Source organism: Anabrus simplex, chromosome 1 (assembly GCF_040414725.1).
Source record: "Anabrus simplex isolate iqAnaSimp1 chromosome 1, ASM4041472v1, whole genome shotgun sequence".
In the NCBI taxonomy this organism is placed as follows: domain Eukaryota; kingdom Metazoa; phylum Arthropoda; class Insecta; order Orthoptera; family Tettigoniidae; genus Anabrus; species Anabrus simplex.
The window spans coordinates 1,434,994,463-1,435,010,416 of record NC_090265.1 but is presented as its reverse complement, the minus strand read 5'-3'; the positions used below and the strand labels follow the sequence as shown (position 1 = coordinate 1,435,010,416).

At 42.1% G+C, this 15,954-nt stretch overlaps 1 protein-coding gene across 1 annotated transcript in view; it reads right to left on the bottom strand.

The window, feature by feature from the left end:
* LOC136860295 (anosmin-1) overlaps positions 1-15,954 on the bottom strand; it is a 288,905-nt gene that overhangs the window by 51,284 nt on the left and 221,667 nt on the right. The window contains exon 4 of the mRNA XM_068225884.1: positions 3,330-3,532. Within this exon, the coding sequence (XP_068081985.1) occupies positions 3,330-3,532 (203 nt within the window). The remainder of the gene's footprint in view (positions 1-3,329; positions 3,533-15,954) is intronic.

Here is a 15,954-nt window from a genome sequence, read left to right as displayed (position 1 = left end):
AAAATGGGACGTATTGATTTTGAGCATTACATCTGCAGGCTTTTGTGTATTGATTAAGTATCTCTACGATCCTCTATTTGCAACTACCTCTGTCACTCGTTTAGTTCCACACGCTTCCATGTACTGATAATGCATTTCATTCTGATGTTTAACTTTATGAAGATAAAGTTGGAAGATACTGTAAATGTAAAGAGCTAATTAAGGTAAATATCCATCATAGGAAGAGGAATTAGGGAATGGAACAGTTTCCAATATTTCTTTGAAAACATTTACGATAAGATTAAGTAAACAACTAATAGGGAATCTGCTACCTGGGTGACAGTCCTATATGCTATACGCCTCACTACTGTAATAAAGATTGGAATTAATCATAACGTCACTTTCTATAAGTAGCACATATATAAGTCCGCCTCTGTGGTGTAGTGGTTAGTGTGATTAGCTGCCATTCCCGGAGGCCCGGTTCGATTCCCGGCTCTGCCACGAAATTTGAAAAGTGGTACGAGGACTGGAACGGGGTACACTCAGCCTCGGGAGGTCAACTGAGTAGAGGTGGGTTCGATTCCCACCTCAGCCATCCTGGAAGTGGTTTCCCGTGGTTTCCCACTTCTCCTCCAGGCGAATGCCGGGATGGTACTTAAAATAAGACCACGGTCGCTTCCTTCCCCCTTCCTTGCCTGTCCCATCCAATCTTCCCACCCCCCCACAAGGCCCCTGTTCAGCATAGCAGGTGAGGCCGCCTGGGCGAGGTGCTGGTCATTCTCCCCAGTTGTATCCCCCGACCCAGATTCTGAAGCTCCAGGACACTACCCTTCAGTCGGTAGAGGTGTGATCCCTCGCTGCGTCCGAGGTAAAAACCGAACCTGGAGGGTAAACAGATTAAGAAGAAGAAGCAGCACATATATAAAGCATTTTCCTAGTATACATAATGTTGTGATTAAACATTTCAATGAAATATATTACTAACAAAGGAGCGTATGAAAAGAGGCGTACAGATGAATACAACACTAATAATGGAAATAAACATATTCGGTATGATAAATACTCGAACCTGCGTACCTCATATTACGAAGCGAGAGTGTTAACCATTATGCTACGAGAACGCGTAAGGTAGTGGAGATACATATACTAATTTATATCTGGTGTCTGAAAACTAATAAAAAATTAAAGCCCATTTGAGATGATTTCCAAATAGGTTTTGATTTTGTGTACTTGTAGAGTTTCTTTACGAAATCTTGACATATAAAATGTGATTCCGACGCTGTCGATGCGAGACGCTGCTGCAACTCAAGGGAAGCATTAATGTTCAAAATCGTATCCTGTTTTTATCAATGTTCGTTCGTAATCTGTTTACCCTCCAGGGTCGGTTTTTCCCTCCGCGAGGGATCCCACCTCTACCACCTCAAGGGCAGTGGCCTGGAGAATCAGACTTTGGGTCAGGGATACAACTGGTGAGAATGACCAGTACCTCGCCCAGGCGGCCTCGCCTGCTATGCTGAACAGGGGCCTTGTGGAGGGATGGGAAGATTGGATGGGACAGGCAAGGAAGAGGGAAGGAAGCGGCCGTGGCCTTAAGTTAGGTACCATCCCGTCATTTGCCTGGAGGAGAAGTGAGAAACCACGGAAAACCACTTCCAGGATGGCTGAGGTGGGAATCGAACCCACCTCTACTCAGCTGACCTCCCGAGGTGAGTGGACCCCTTTCCAGCCCTCGTACCACTTTTCAAATTTCATGGCAGAGCCGGGAATCGAACCCGGACCTCCGGGGGTGGCAGCTAATCACGCTAACCACTACACCACAGAGGCGAACTTTTATCAATGTACTCAGCTAATTTAAGCTGTATGTCGCCAGAAATACAGCCGATAAATTACGCACCGGGTAACTGCGACTGTCCGCCTCTGTGGTGTAGTGGTTAGTGTGATTAGCTGCCACCCCCGGAGGTCCGGGTTCGATTCCCGGCTCTGCCACGAAATTTGAAAAGTGGTACGAGGACTAGGACGGGGTCCACTCAGCCTCGGGAGGTCGACTGAGTAGAGGTGGGTTACATTCTCATCTCAGCCATCCTGGAAGTGGTTTTCCGTTGTTTCCCACTTCTCCTCCAGGAAAATGCCGGGATGGTACCTAACTTAAGGCCACGCCCACTTCCTTCCTATTTGTCTATCCCTTCCAACCTTCCCATCCCTCACCAAAGCCCCTGTTCAGCATAGCAGTCGAGGCCGCCTGGGCGAGGTACTGGTTATCCTCCCCTGTTGTATCCACCGAACCAAAGTCTCACGCTCCAGGACACTGCCTTTGAGGCGGTAGAGGTGGGATCCCTCGCTGTGTCTGAGTGAAAAACCGACCCTGGAGGGTAAACAGATTAAGGAGAAGAGGAATAATAATAACTGCTATTTATGCTGTCGATAGTGCTATCCGGAAGTGGCGATAGGCAATATCCTTTTATGCGGAGGGCAAGATACGAGCTCCTTTACCCGTAGGTCGTAGAAACGGCCTTTAGTTTTAATTATTATTAAGGTATAATTTCCCTCCCATCTAGATACAAACATTGTGGATATCCACAACAAACATTATATCTATAGGTTCTTCTTCTTCTTCTTTTTTTACAAAAGCTTAACTGCGAGGTAATTCCTTTTTTGAGTGACTTTGCATTCACAGCGTTATGCAACTCTTTCTACTACAGCTGACTGTACGATTGAGATATGTGCTATCACTCATGCATTCAAACAAGCTCTGCTAGGTGTTCATCAAATTCTGTAGCCAGCATGACCAATAGACCTATATCCCATTGAACAAGTGTGTGACTAAATTTTATAGGTCTAAGTAAATTCTGTAGTGTGAGGTAAATTTTACAAGGATCCGTCACTTAATACTAATATTTTTCGAATTAGGCCATCGAAACACCACGTACAATAACCCATTGCTTTTCGCATTATTTAATTCCCAGTTCTTTTCTTGCTCACTTAATATGATATTAACGAGACGTGCTACCAAGATGTAGTGAATTACCTGGAGGAGTTTGTAGAATATATCCTCCTTTTACTCAGCCTTTAGATCAATAACAGCCGCCGAAGTTTTTAGGCTGTGTTGCGATCCTGTCTCTTAAACTGGAATTCACTCATTATTCTTTGTTTACGTATGTCGTATAGCCACCGACTATGAGGGAAGCAGTGACACTGAAGCTGTATGTTATTACAATTACCATTGCTCTACTTCATATCACGGTACGGACTGATTTGACGTTTGATGCATAAACTACTTTTAGAGGAGATTAACATCTCTTACAAATTTAACAGATTGCCTTTAGTTATATGAAATATAATTCTATTCTTACCCCAGCTACGGTTTGATGATGTACAAGTACTGAAGCCTGGGAACTAGAGGTGCCCTGCAAACGGCGACTCCAGAAAACTTTGTAGCGTTGGATAGGAAGGTCAGACACAGGCGGCATCCAGCTCAGCACCCCACGGAAAGTACCATTCGTCTTGCTAAGTGGACCCACAGTCAGATTGAGAGGTGGGCCAGGAACCTTCGGAGCTGGAGAGCAAGTAACATACGACCAGGTGATACAGGATTTCTCGTGCAGCAAGCAGTATAACATTCAATGGGGCGTGGACAAAGATCAATATAGAAGTTGAATTAACTTTTGAAAATTTGATAATAATAATCTTATTGCTAAGCTACCTGGTGAACGACAAGAGAACATGCAAAAAGTACTAAATATTTGAACAAACTACAAACCATACTAGCATATTTATTACATCAATTTAAGCTGATTTTCTCTCAAGAAAATGAGCAAATTCACAATACATAATCACATCCGTGTATTTTATTTCCAATGTGATATTTATTTTTGATCATAATTAAAGGAATTTGAGGGTATGATTCTAATTGCATTTCATAATGCATGTTTCCATCTCATGAGAGATATTTTGTTTATTATAATTTTCTTAGACCGATTAGAAAGATTTTACATCTTCACATTATTAGTGCTAATAGAAAAAATCATAAATATAACCTCAGTGGCTTCGAACACTACATTCAGATATGTTAATTTATGCATTTATGCATTTTTAAATTACGATATATTCCTGTGTCCCGTGGAGTGCTTGGGATATATTTTCAGATATATTAAAGAGTTTGAATTTACAATAGTTGATAGAACTGACAGCAAGGTTGCAACATTAAATAAGCAGTTCTGTTTTTGCAGTTGTTTCTTTAACACTGATTCTTTCCTGTATATTTAATTGTTCAGAGTCTACTCAACTTACAGAAGTGGGAACGAAAACGTTTCACCGACATTTGAACTAGTGTCATGAATTGCGCGAAGCAGTTTGAAATACTGATTGAACCTCAGTGAATAAGTTATTTGTGTTATCGTAGCCATCAGTATTTTGCGGTTGTAGACATGAAGAATAGTATTCCACTAAGAGGAAGTTGGTATTTCAATAAATGTTATGAATGGTGTCTTGTACATATAACAGTATTCTTCACCAAAGTACTTCATTGAGCTATCCAAACTCGTCAAAAGTGGAGAGAGTTATCATGCAGGAAATTACATGACAGAGCACCATGTCATAAGACAAAGAGATATGGGGAAATATTCAGCAAATATCCTTTAGTGAATTGTTTTCACAAAATGGAATAGGACCGATAGGATTACAACCAAAAAGCTTCAGGTAATAAAACAAGAAGAAAATAAGAACATAATCACAAAAGAATTCAAGAATCAATAGCTCGTTCAAACGTGACAAGACATCAATTATTGTACTTACCGTAATGATTCAGACATAATTACAGTTGGTATTTTATAACACCTCTCGTAAACATTCGTCAATATTTGGTTGAAATTTCATCTGTATCGCATAGTCTCATACTGTATCACATACTCTTATTCAGAATAACTTACGCTCATTTATCAACTCCAAGTTATTTCCATTAACGAAATTCTTCAAACTTTCTTGGCATACATGGAAAAAATATTAAAGAGTGGAACTAAATAAATAAATAAATAAATAAATAATTATTACAGCTACCAGCAGACGTTCGGTATCATATGGTTTGTACTGAATCTTGGCTTGCTTCGAGCTACTTGGGAAGCCGAATTACACCATATCAACATTTTGCAATAAATTAACGCACGCAAATAATGGCTACATTAATGCAACTTGGAGAAAGAACGTCTTACTTGTTTGCATGATCTGGATATACACATGAATTATCAAGTCAGGTCCAAAAGTAGCCATCCTCCCAATCTAGAAAGCTCTGGCAGTTACTACGAGACAGTGAAGTTCAATCGTGGATGAAGCTGTCGCAAAAGGAAAAGGGCGTTGGACTCTTCCAGGAATTCAGGCCACACAGCAGTGGATTAGAGACCACCGAGCGGAACTGAGAAAAACCATCAAAATGACGGCGAACGTTTGCGCCGTTCTTTCCGTGCCGGACAGGTCCCAGAACAATACCCTCTGTCGGCATAGCCACAGATGGTACGGAAGCCTTCGCCATGTTCCGAGTTCCTGTCCTCATGGGGAGTTAAAGAGAAATTTCCACCATCATTCGATACGGCACATGACCACAAAATCACTGAGAGACCATGGTTTTACATAGTATACAAAGAGTTTTATGTCATTGCTAGAGATTGAAGTAATAGACGCATTGACACGACAAACATTCAGTCAGCTAACCAGCAAGGGCTAATCATAGATCCTACATTTCTCTTCGAGTCACACTTTGGTCAGCCACGAGAGATGGATGTCGAGAAGAAGGCGATTTATTAGTCAACCATAAGTGGAAATATCACCTTCAAAAAATGTCCTTTCATGAAGTAACAATCGGCTTTCGGCTTACAATCTCTAATTTTCTCGTAAAACTGTGGGATTCTCTTGGAATCATACCGAGTCGACTTCATGACCTCGCTGTCGCCGTAATCGGCTAACGACACTCCACAATCATTTAAAAACTCTGTACGTCATACCGCATTTCCTTATTTACTTAAGAACCTTTTGAATGTTTTTGTCTGGGATATTTGATTTATTTTGACCAATGACTAATGCAAGTGAGGGTAGCATCTCGCTTCGCATACTTTTCACCGAGTACGCTCAAAACGTTCTAAACAAGCCTCGGCCTATGGAGCAACGGAGTTCCACTCCCATTGGACAGGCGAGGGACTCCTTGGAAAAAAATTGAGAAGCGAAATGGAATTCTATGGGGAGCTATCAATATTAATGAGGCTTAAGGAAGTAAAACAGTAGAACTGGTTGAATCAGGAAAAAGGTTGCATCTGGATGTGTTAGGTGTTAATGATATTCCGGCAAAGGGGAGATAACCAGGAAGAGATGTTGTTGTTGTTGTTGTTGTTTGAGTCATCAGTCCATAGACTGGTTTGATACAGCTCTCCATGCCACCCTAGCCTGTGCTAACCTTTTCATTTCTACGTAACTATTGCATCCTACATCTGCTCTAATCTGTTTGTCATATTCATACCTTGGTCTACCCCTACCGTTCTTGCCACCTACACTTCTTTCAAAAGCCAACCGAACAAGTCCTGGGTGTCTTAAGATGTGTCCTATCATTCTATCTCTTCTTCTCGTCAAATTTAGCCAAATCGATCTCCTCTCACCAATTCGATTCAGTATCTCTTCATTCGTGATTCGATTTATCCATCTCACCTTCAGCATTCTTCTGTAACACCACATTTCAAAAGCTTCTATTCTCTTCCTTTCTGAGCTAGTTATCGTCCACGTTTCACTTCCATACAATGCCACGCTCCACACAAAAGTCTTCAAAAACATATTTCTAATTCCGATATCAATGTTTAAAGTGAGCAAATTTCTTTTCTTAAGAAAGCTCTTCCTTGCTTGTGCTAGTCTGCATATTATGACCTCCTTACTTCTGCCATCGTTAGTTATTTTACTACCCAAGTAACAATATTCATCTACTTCCTTTAAGACTTCGTTTCCTAATCTAATATTTCCTACATCACCTGCCTTCGTTCGACTGCACTCCATTACTTTTGTTTTGGACTTATTTATTTTCATCTTGTACTCCTTACCTAAGACTTCATCCATAGAACATTATAAAGTGTACTAGAGGAAGTTGGAAAAAAGGACGTGCATAGTGTGGGGTAGGAGTACTATTGCACTTAAATGAGTGAATAATAAAAATAATTTCGTGTGGCTATTTCTAGCCGAGTGCAGCCCTTGTAAGGCAGACCCTCCGATGAGGGTGGGGAGCATCTGCCATGTGTAGGTAACTGCGTGTTATTGTCGTGGAGGATAGTGTTAAGTGTCGTGTGTGAGTTGCAGGGATGTTGGGAATAGCACAAACACCCAGCTCCCGGGCCATTGGAATTAACCAATGAAGGTTAAAATCCCCGACCCGGCCCGCAATCGAACCCGGGACCCTACGAACCGAAGGCCAGTACGCTGACCATTCAGCCAACGAGTCGGACAATGAGCGAATGATACGTGTAGATTTGACAGTTGAAGGAACTGTCTCAGCGTACCCACCATGTGACAGTGCAGATGAGGGTGAGGTTGAAATGTTTTATGCAACCCTGAGTAAAATAGTAGTAAGGATCAACAACGATGATAAGATAGTGTGAATGGGCGATTTCAGTGCGAGAAGATAGAGCAGATAGGAAAGGTACCAGGAATGGGAAACGATAACTGGTCTTCTGTGCTAATAAGGGATTAGCAGTCACGAATACATTCTTCAAGTGTAAGGACACTGTGCCCGTTTACATCTCGTAGACAGCTTTCAAAATGGCGCCGAAGGAAGGTATGGCCCATCCGATCTATGAGATACAAGGAATATATATGTAGTGCGATATTATAGAAGGCCATGCATGTCTGGGAACGGACAAATATTGAAGGCACTACGGGACAGTAGAGAGTCAAGTGAATTGTTTTACAAAAAAAATAGAAGCGAAGAGATTGTTAAAAAACTTCATCTTAAAAATCTGCATCGCAAGAGTGAAGACGTAACCGGTAAACGAGCTATATATTGAAAGAAGATAAAAGAATTTAGAGGAGATTCTTGAAGAAAAGGGATCGTCGTTGTAAAACAAATAATATAATTCACCGGCCGACGAACCAGAGTTAATTGAAATATTAAAAAAAGCAAGATACGGTGATATACGCCTAGAAGGATCCCAAGAGCAATCGCGTCGCATTCTGTAAGGAGGGACCAATTGAAACCCAAGAGAAATACTTTCATACGGCAAGAAGACTACCTTGGTCTAATTCAAGAAAGAAGAATAAATTTTCGAGATTTTCCTATAAAGAGCCGATATACACTGACTGACAGAGCAACTGCAACACCAAGAAGGAGTGGTTCGAAAGGGATGAAAGTTGGGGAAAAAACAGAGACGGCACGGACGAATAATTGATGTTTATTTCAAACCGATATGCAGGTTACACAATGCGCACGGCATCGACTCAGTAGGATGTAGGACCACCGCGAGCGGCGATGGACGCAGAAACACGTCGAGGTACAGAGTCAATAAGAGTGCAGATGGTGTCCTGAGGGATGGTTCTCCATTCTCTGTCAACCATTTGCCACAGTTGGTCGTCCGTACGAGGCTGGGGCAGAGTTTGCAAACGGCGTCCAATGAGATCCCACACGTGTTCGATTGGTGAGAGATCCGGAGAGTACGCTGGCCACGGAAGCATCTGTACACCTCATAGAGCCTGTTGGGAGATGCGAGCAGTGTGTGGGCGGACATTATCCTGCTGAAACAGAGCATTGGGCAGCCCCTGAAGGTACGGGAGTGCCACCGGCCGCAGCACATGCTGCAAGTAGTGGTGGGCATTTAACGTGCCTTGAATACGCACTAGAGGTGACGTGGAATCATACGCAATAGCGCCCCAAACCATGATGCCGCGTTGTCTAGCGGTAGGGTGCTCCACAGTTACTGCCGGATTTGACCTTTCTCCACGCCGACGCCACACTCGTCTGCGGTGACTATCACTGACAGAACAGAAGCGTGACTCATCGGAGAACACGACGTTCCGCCATTCCCTCATCCAAGTCGCTCTAGCCCGGCACCATGCCAGGCGTGCACGTCTATGCTGTGGAGTCAATGGTAGTCTTCTGAGCGGACGCCGGGAGTGCAGGCCTCCTTCAACCAATCGACGGGAAATTGTTCTGGTCGATATTGGAACAGCCAGGGTGTCTTGCACATGCTGAAGAATGGCGGTTGACGTGGCGTGCGGGGCTGCCACCGCTTGGCGGCGGATGCGCCGATCCTCGCGTGCTGACGTCACTCGGGCTGCGCCTGGACCCCTCGCACGTGCCACATGTCCCTGCGCCAACCATCTTCGCCACAGGCGCTGCCCCGTGGACACATCCCTATGGGTATCGGCTGCGATTTGACGAAGCGACCAACCTGTCCTTCTCAGCCCGATCACCATACCCCTCGTAAAGTCGTCTGTCTGCTGGAAATGCCTCCGTTGACGGCGGCCTGTCATTCTTAGCTATACACGTGTCCTGTGGCACACGACAACACGTTCTACAATGACTGTCGGCTGAGAAATCACGGTACGAAGTGGGCCATTCGCCAACGCCGTGTCCCATTTATTGTTCGCTACGTGCGCAGCACAGCGGCGCATTTCACATCATGAGCATACCTCAGTGACGTCAGTCTACCCTGCAATTGGCATAAAGTTCTGACCACTCCTTCTTGGTGTTGCATTTGCTCTGTCAGTCAGTGTATATATACACGGAGAATTTAATCCCAACGAGATCAAATTTATATCTCAGAGAGCAAGAAAAAGGAATAACAACTGAGAATTATTATTGTCAAATGGATCATATCATGACAATTTTCTGCTCCGAAATGCATATTTTTGTTATCAGCAGAAGTAATATGATGTGTGCCTGCTAAGCATGCATAATGGACTAAACTGGGGAGCGGTACATCTCAACCAGATGACCAACCCACGGTGAGGAAGGCAACGGCTAACTAGATGACCAACCCATGATGAGGAAGGCAACGGCTAACCAGATGACCAACCATGATGAGGAAGGCAACGGCCAACCAGATGACCAACCCATATTGAGGAAGGCAACGGCCAACCAGATGACCAACCCACATCCTGACCGCAGAGCTAACGACATCCGAGTGGAGGCGGAACAACTGGACCAGATGTAACGACAACCGAGCTAAGTCTTTACATTTTAATTACGTAGTTTTGATTTGCGTATACATTTACTTGTGGCATGTGCTGATAAGTTGGTGATAAAAACCATTTAATTAAGAGTGCAAGTGAATAATGAAAGTGAAGTGTGAGATATTTAAGTCTATAGTAATACGATCAAGCAGTGTAGAATAAGATTCTAGTACATTACATACACGCCACCGCATTTTTTGGTCAGAATAACTAATGAGTTTCGAGAATTTGAAGGAAGTGTCTTTTATAACAGCTGATAGCAATGATTTGATACATTGTGGAATTTTGATAAATCTCGTATTAGTTATACTAAATGTTTACGTCATGTTTGGTCCGCATGTGACATGGCATTTCCTTAGATGCAGGCAATCCTTGCCCTCTCCGTAACACATAAATAAACATCCGCATTTCATTATACATTGACTTATTTCGCCGAGTTACCAATACTGTAACATGATTCCAACATTTAATTAACAACTTCATGATTAGTGAAATTTCCAAATATGGACAGTAAGCAGGTTGAAGGTATGGGACGATAATGAGTGGTATACAGGGCTGTTGTAGTAGAAACAGCAATGGAATACCTGGGAACAACTGTGTATAAAGATGGGAAAAAGCGAAAACCTTGTTGGAATGTTGAAGTAAGAACAGCTTACAAACGTAAAACGGAGGTATGAGAAATGGCTCCAAACAAGTATTGTTGCAGACAGGCAATTTTATGTAGATGAAATAAATGGAGCGAAACATTTTTTAATACAATAAGAAGCCGTGGGAAGATTTTGATAATAACAGAGAGAGGCTAGGTCAAGTGGCAGAGAAACATTTTTGGACAGTAATACATTTTAGAAATGGAGGAAAAAATAAGTAAATTGTATTTTGGGTAAATCGAGTGAACTCTTAATAGATCCCTGGGAATCACTGGACAGGTGGAGGAAATATTTTGAAAATCTTCTCAAAGGAAATCTTGATGTCGCGAACAACTGAGCTCATGGTGAGGAGATATTAATTTTTTTTTGCTATTTGCTTTACGTCACACCGACACAGATAGGTCTTATGGCGACGATGGGATAGGAAAGGGCTAGGAAGTGGAAGGAAACGGCCGTGGTCTAAATTAAGCTACGGTCCCGGCATTTGCCTGGTGTGAAAATGGGAAACCACGGAAAACCATCTTCAGGGCTGCCGACAATGGGGCTCGAACCCACTATCTCCCGATTATCGGATACTGACCGTTCTTAAGCGACTGCAGCTATCGAGCTCGGTGGAGGTATTAATAAGATACCTTCCGACTGGAGAAAAGGCAGAATTGAACCTATCTATAAACAAGGAAACAGGACGGATTGCAACAATAATATAGGTACCTCATTTGTCAGTATACCAGGCAAGGTGTTCACTGGGTTTGCGATCAGTTGTTGAGAGAAAGATGGATGAAAGCTAGTGTGGTTTCAGATCACAGAGGGTCTGTCAGGATCGGATTTTCAGTATGCACCTGGTAACTGAAGAATGCTACGAAAGGAATAAACAGTTATGTTTATGTTTCGTAGAACTAGAGAAGGCATATGGCAGAGTACCGAGGGAAAGTATGTTCGCCTTACTGCGGGACTAGGGGATTAAGGGTAGATTATTAAAATCAGTCAAAAGTATTTTTGTTGACAGTTGGGCTCCAGTGAGAATTCAGGTTGAATGATTTTTTGGTTCCAGGTACTTACATGGATTAGATAGGACTGTAATATATCATCTTCGTTGTTCATGGATCATCTGCTGAAAGGTATTATGTGGATGTCCTTCAAAGTATTTCTATTGTTTCCAGCCAGGAAAGTTTTCTTTGTCTGTGTTAAGTTTTCTGTTTGTTATCATTCGCTCTAGCTGTCGTTTTCCAAGCAATGTGTTCATTTTTGTCATTGGTATGGGATTCTATTTTCTACAAGATTTCATCACTTAAATGTATTCTGCAGGAAAATATCGACGTTGCTGATGTTTATATGTTGACCATGTCATAAAATTCAGGATCATTGGGCAGAAAGCTATGGCCCCAAACAAGACATCGTAACCGAATTGTTTTTAATGAACTATACGCTTCAAGTACCAATTTCAGCATGAGAGTTAGCATATTTCTGATCTGACCTCCACAACTGTCTGACCACAGGACCAGCTCTCGATTTCCCTTTCAGTATTGTTTTGTAAGTGAAAGAGTAGACAGGATCCCAGCACAAGAAATGCTCCGCATCCGGCAATTCCTTCTGTCCATTCATAACAGTGCCCTTTGTCCTTTTTCCTTCCTTGGCCACCACAGTTATATAGGATGTTAGGGGTATACGTACCAATATTTCTTGTAGCGAAGGAGAACGATGTGATGAATCACTATCTATCAAACTTTTAGTAATCCTCGGAAGTTAATTTCGTGAGCAAACGGATACGATGTTTTTAGAATAGGTAATATGCCTTGTTCCTGTGAATGAATAGCTTTCCTTCGATAACAGGCAAGTTTCACGTCATACTTGCCAAACTGGTTTATGGTTATGTTTAAGAGTAAATGTACTAGTACAACAACCGAACGCTACCGATGCAATGCCACAAGATGTTCCAGCCAGGAACCTTTTATTTCTTTCCTGAATTATAACATTCTTGCCAAACTGGATTTATGTTAGGGGCAACTGAACTACGAAAACAGCTGAAGGCTACTCCTAGGGTAGTCTATTCCATGTTACGTAACATTCTCGCCAGGTTGGTTCTGTGGTTGTTGGTACTCTACCAGTAAAATATAGCCAGGATTTACTATTTAATTCATAATCACACGATTTATGTCTCAGGTCATTTCCAGGTAAATTGTAGGTAGGGCTTGGTACAGGAGGAAGTGTCCTATCTACAAGAAAACTTGAATTTTTTTTAAAGAATGTAGTTTATTCAAATAAATGCATGCTGAATTACATATCACCTTGGTGTAGATTTTCATCATCTCCACCATCGTCTATTAGGTAATCCGTACTCCCAGGTAATCCGTACTCCCAAGTCACCATGCTGGACTGGAACTCGTTCTGCAGGCCTCGTTCGTCACCATGGAATGCAGCTGGAACACCCAGGTTGTCTCGGCACGGGATCGAACTCGTACCTCTGAAGTTCTAGACAGTCTCCGATGTTCTCCGACGATCTTGCAGGGTAATCACTCGTTTTATTACTCACACGAGTGTCCACAATTGCACAGGCCCCCGACACTTATTTGACACCAACGTTTGATTTAATATTGACGTAATATGAAGTCGATCTTTCACTAGTCCCTTGTAGATAGAATTTAAAAGCTATTTAAAGATAAAGACGCGGATGGCATCGAATTTAGTAAAGAAACAAATCACAGTCCGTGAACATTAGCTTTAGAAATAACGAAACTGAAAACTGTTCACTTTCCACTGAAATATGGTCGCACTTGACACTAGAATAAATATACGACTGCACAAGAGTTTATCCAAAGGACACTGCTATCAGTAACGCACCAATAAATTGATAATAAACAATAACGTTGGCAATTATTATGCACAGTTCAAAATTCAACTCAGTTTGAATTAAATATCGTTCACTTCAACTCAGAATTTGAAGAAATAATATTAGCAATTATTATACACAATTATAAATTCAATTCACTTTGGAATGAGTATCGTTCATTCTATCCAGAATTAATCACTTGTGTCGAAGCACACGAATATAAATTGTGTAATAAGTAATCACTTGCATTTAGGTAGTGAGAAAGTAAACGCTTTCATGAACACTTCTACCGAATAAATTAAGGAAAATAAGTTGACTGAGTTTTAAGAAATTCCACAGTTAATAATATAATGTAGTAGTGTGTCGCTTTGAAATTCACAACACTTGTTGGTAAGAAACTAAGTTCCACAATTGTAAAGTCGTAAGAATCTAAGGTTCACAATTATAACGACTTGTCACATGTCGAAGTTTCTACACGCGCACAATTTCTAAGTTTCAATCAACTGTCAGAACCTAAGTCCACTGTAAGACTTGTCACATATCGAAGTTCCTATACGCGCACAAAATCTATGTTTCAATCGACTGACAGAATCTAAGTCCATTGTAAAGCCTCATCACATATCGGAGTTTCTACTCGCGCACAGATTCTAGGTTCTAATTAACTGACAGAATCTAAGTCCACCATGAAGACTTGTAGAATTCGAAAACAAGTTTGAACAGCACTTTGTCTCGACGAGCAGAGTAACGGTATAGCGTGGTGAGTCAAACTGGACTCCAGCTGTGACTGACTAACTTGGTTGGGCTGAGTTCGTCTTATATACTATTTGTGCTTCTGCGTCATCAGATATCATGATTTCTATGAAGTGAAATAACTCGAGAATCCCTCGATGGATGTACTTGAAACTTATTATTAGAGAAGTTTACAGGATTCTCTACAAAATGACGTATCCTTCGAGTTGATACGAAAGTTATCACAGGAGTTTTGAAAATTTCCTAGTCGAATATTCGGGAAGGTGTGACGTTTCTTCTAGAACACGCCAGTCCATGCCGGGTAGCACGTGGCAGAACAGGCGGGTAGCCTATCTTGCTCCTGAGACCACGTCACTCGTACAACTGTAGCTGCCTCAAGACGGCTCGCTCCACCGAACGTAGATAGACCAAGCTCGCAATAAATGTCTTGCGTGATCAGTAAATATTATTTTTCTAAAAAATACGGCATGTACCGCGCATTGCTGGGAAATATCCCTCCCTGTCAGGGAAAAAGATAATACTTACGAGGATTTTCTTTTATCCTCTCTTCTCAAAGTAATTTTTTAAATTAAAGGCGTTATAGACGCCTTCGAAACTATCATCTAATATGTTGACCTTATACAAAGTTAACCAGTGATTCCGCAATTCTGTAAGGGCCAAAATATAAAGGGCAGAATTTGGCGTAAATGCGCAACTGTGGACGGGATATTGCAGGCTTTGGGAACAACACCTTGTCTCCCACTTGCAAGGTTTTTCTGAATTTACGATTTCGATTTCTACTTTCTCGGATGTTGGCAGCATGTCTTAAGTTTCCCAGGGCTTTCGTTATTCTTTCTTCTTGAGTAATCGCTGCATCTGGCGAAGCAGGGAGAATAGTGTCCTATGGACTATCTGATGTATGCCCGTGATGTACAAGCATTGGAATATCTCTAGTAGACTCATGGATGTTGGAGTTAATGATTTCCTGCATTACTGAAAGTGTTCTTCCTGGCAGTACACGCGACAGAATCTGGTGATCTCCCTCATTAATCGCTCAGCAGGTTTGGCTTCCTGATGGCGAATGAATTCATTATGTGACAAATTTCTAGTTCTTCTAAAGCTGTTGGAACTCTGCGGATGTGAACTGACTTCCATAATCAGTTAGCAGGAATGCAGGTTTTCCCATCTCAGGAAACAAATTTCTACCCGTGTTCACTTTCTGCATAGGCAACAACATGGTGAACTTAGAGAAGACGTCAAGAATGGCCAAGACGTGTTTGTTTCCTCTGGTCGTTTTCGGAAGTGGGACATACAGGTCAAGAGCCATCACTTCCCGCGGCTTCTCTGAGATGATAGGCCTCGGATATTCCCTTATAAGGTAGTTATTGGGCTTAATTCGTTGGCATAAGTCACAAGTTCTTATGGTGACACTAATATCGTTTCGGAGGTATTCCCAGATGAACTTCTCTTTAATAACGCTGGCGAGCCTACCCACTCCAGCATGCCAAGTGATGAAGTTGTAATGCCAGATGATAGCTTCCCGTAATTTAGCAGGGGCATATATCAGTCTCGTGGTTCTAGTCG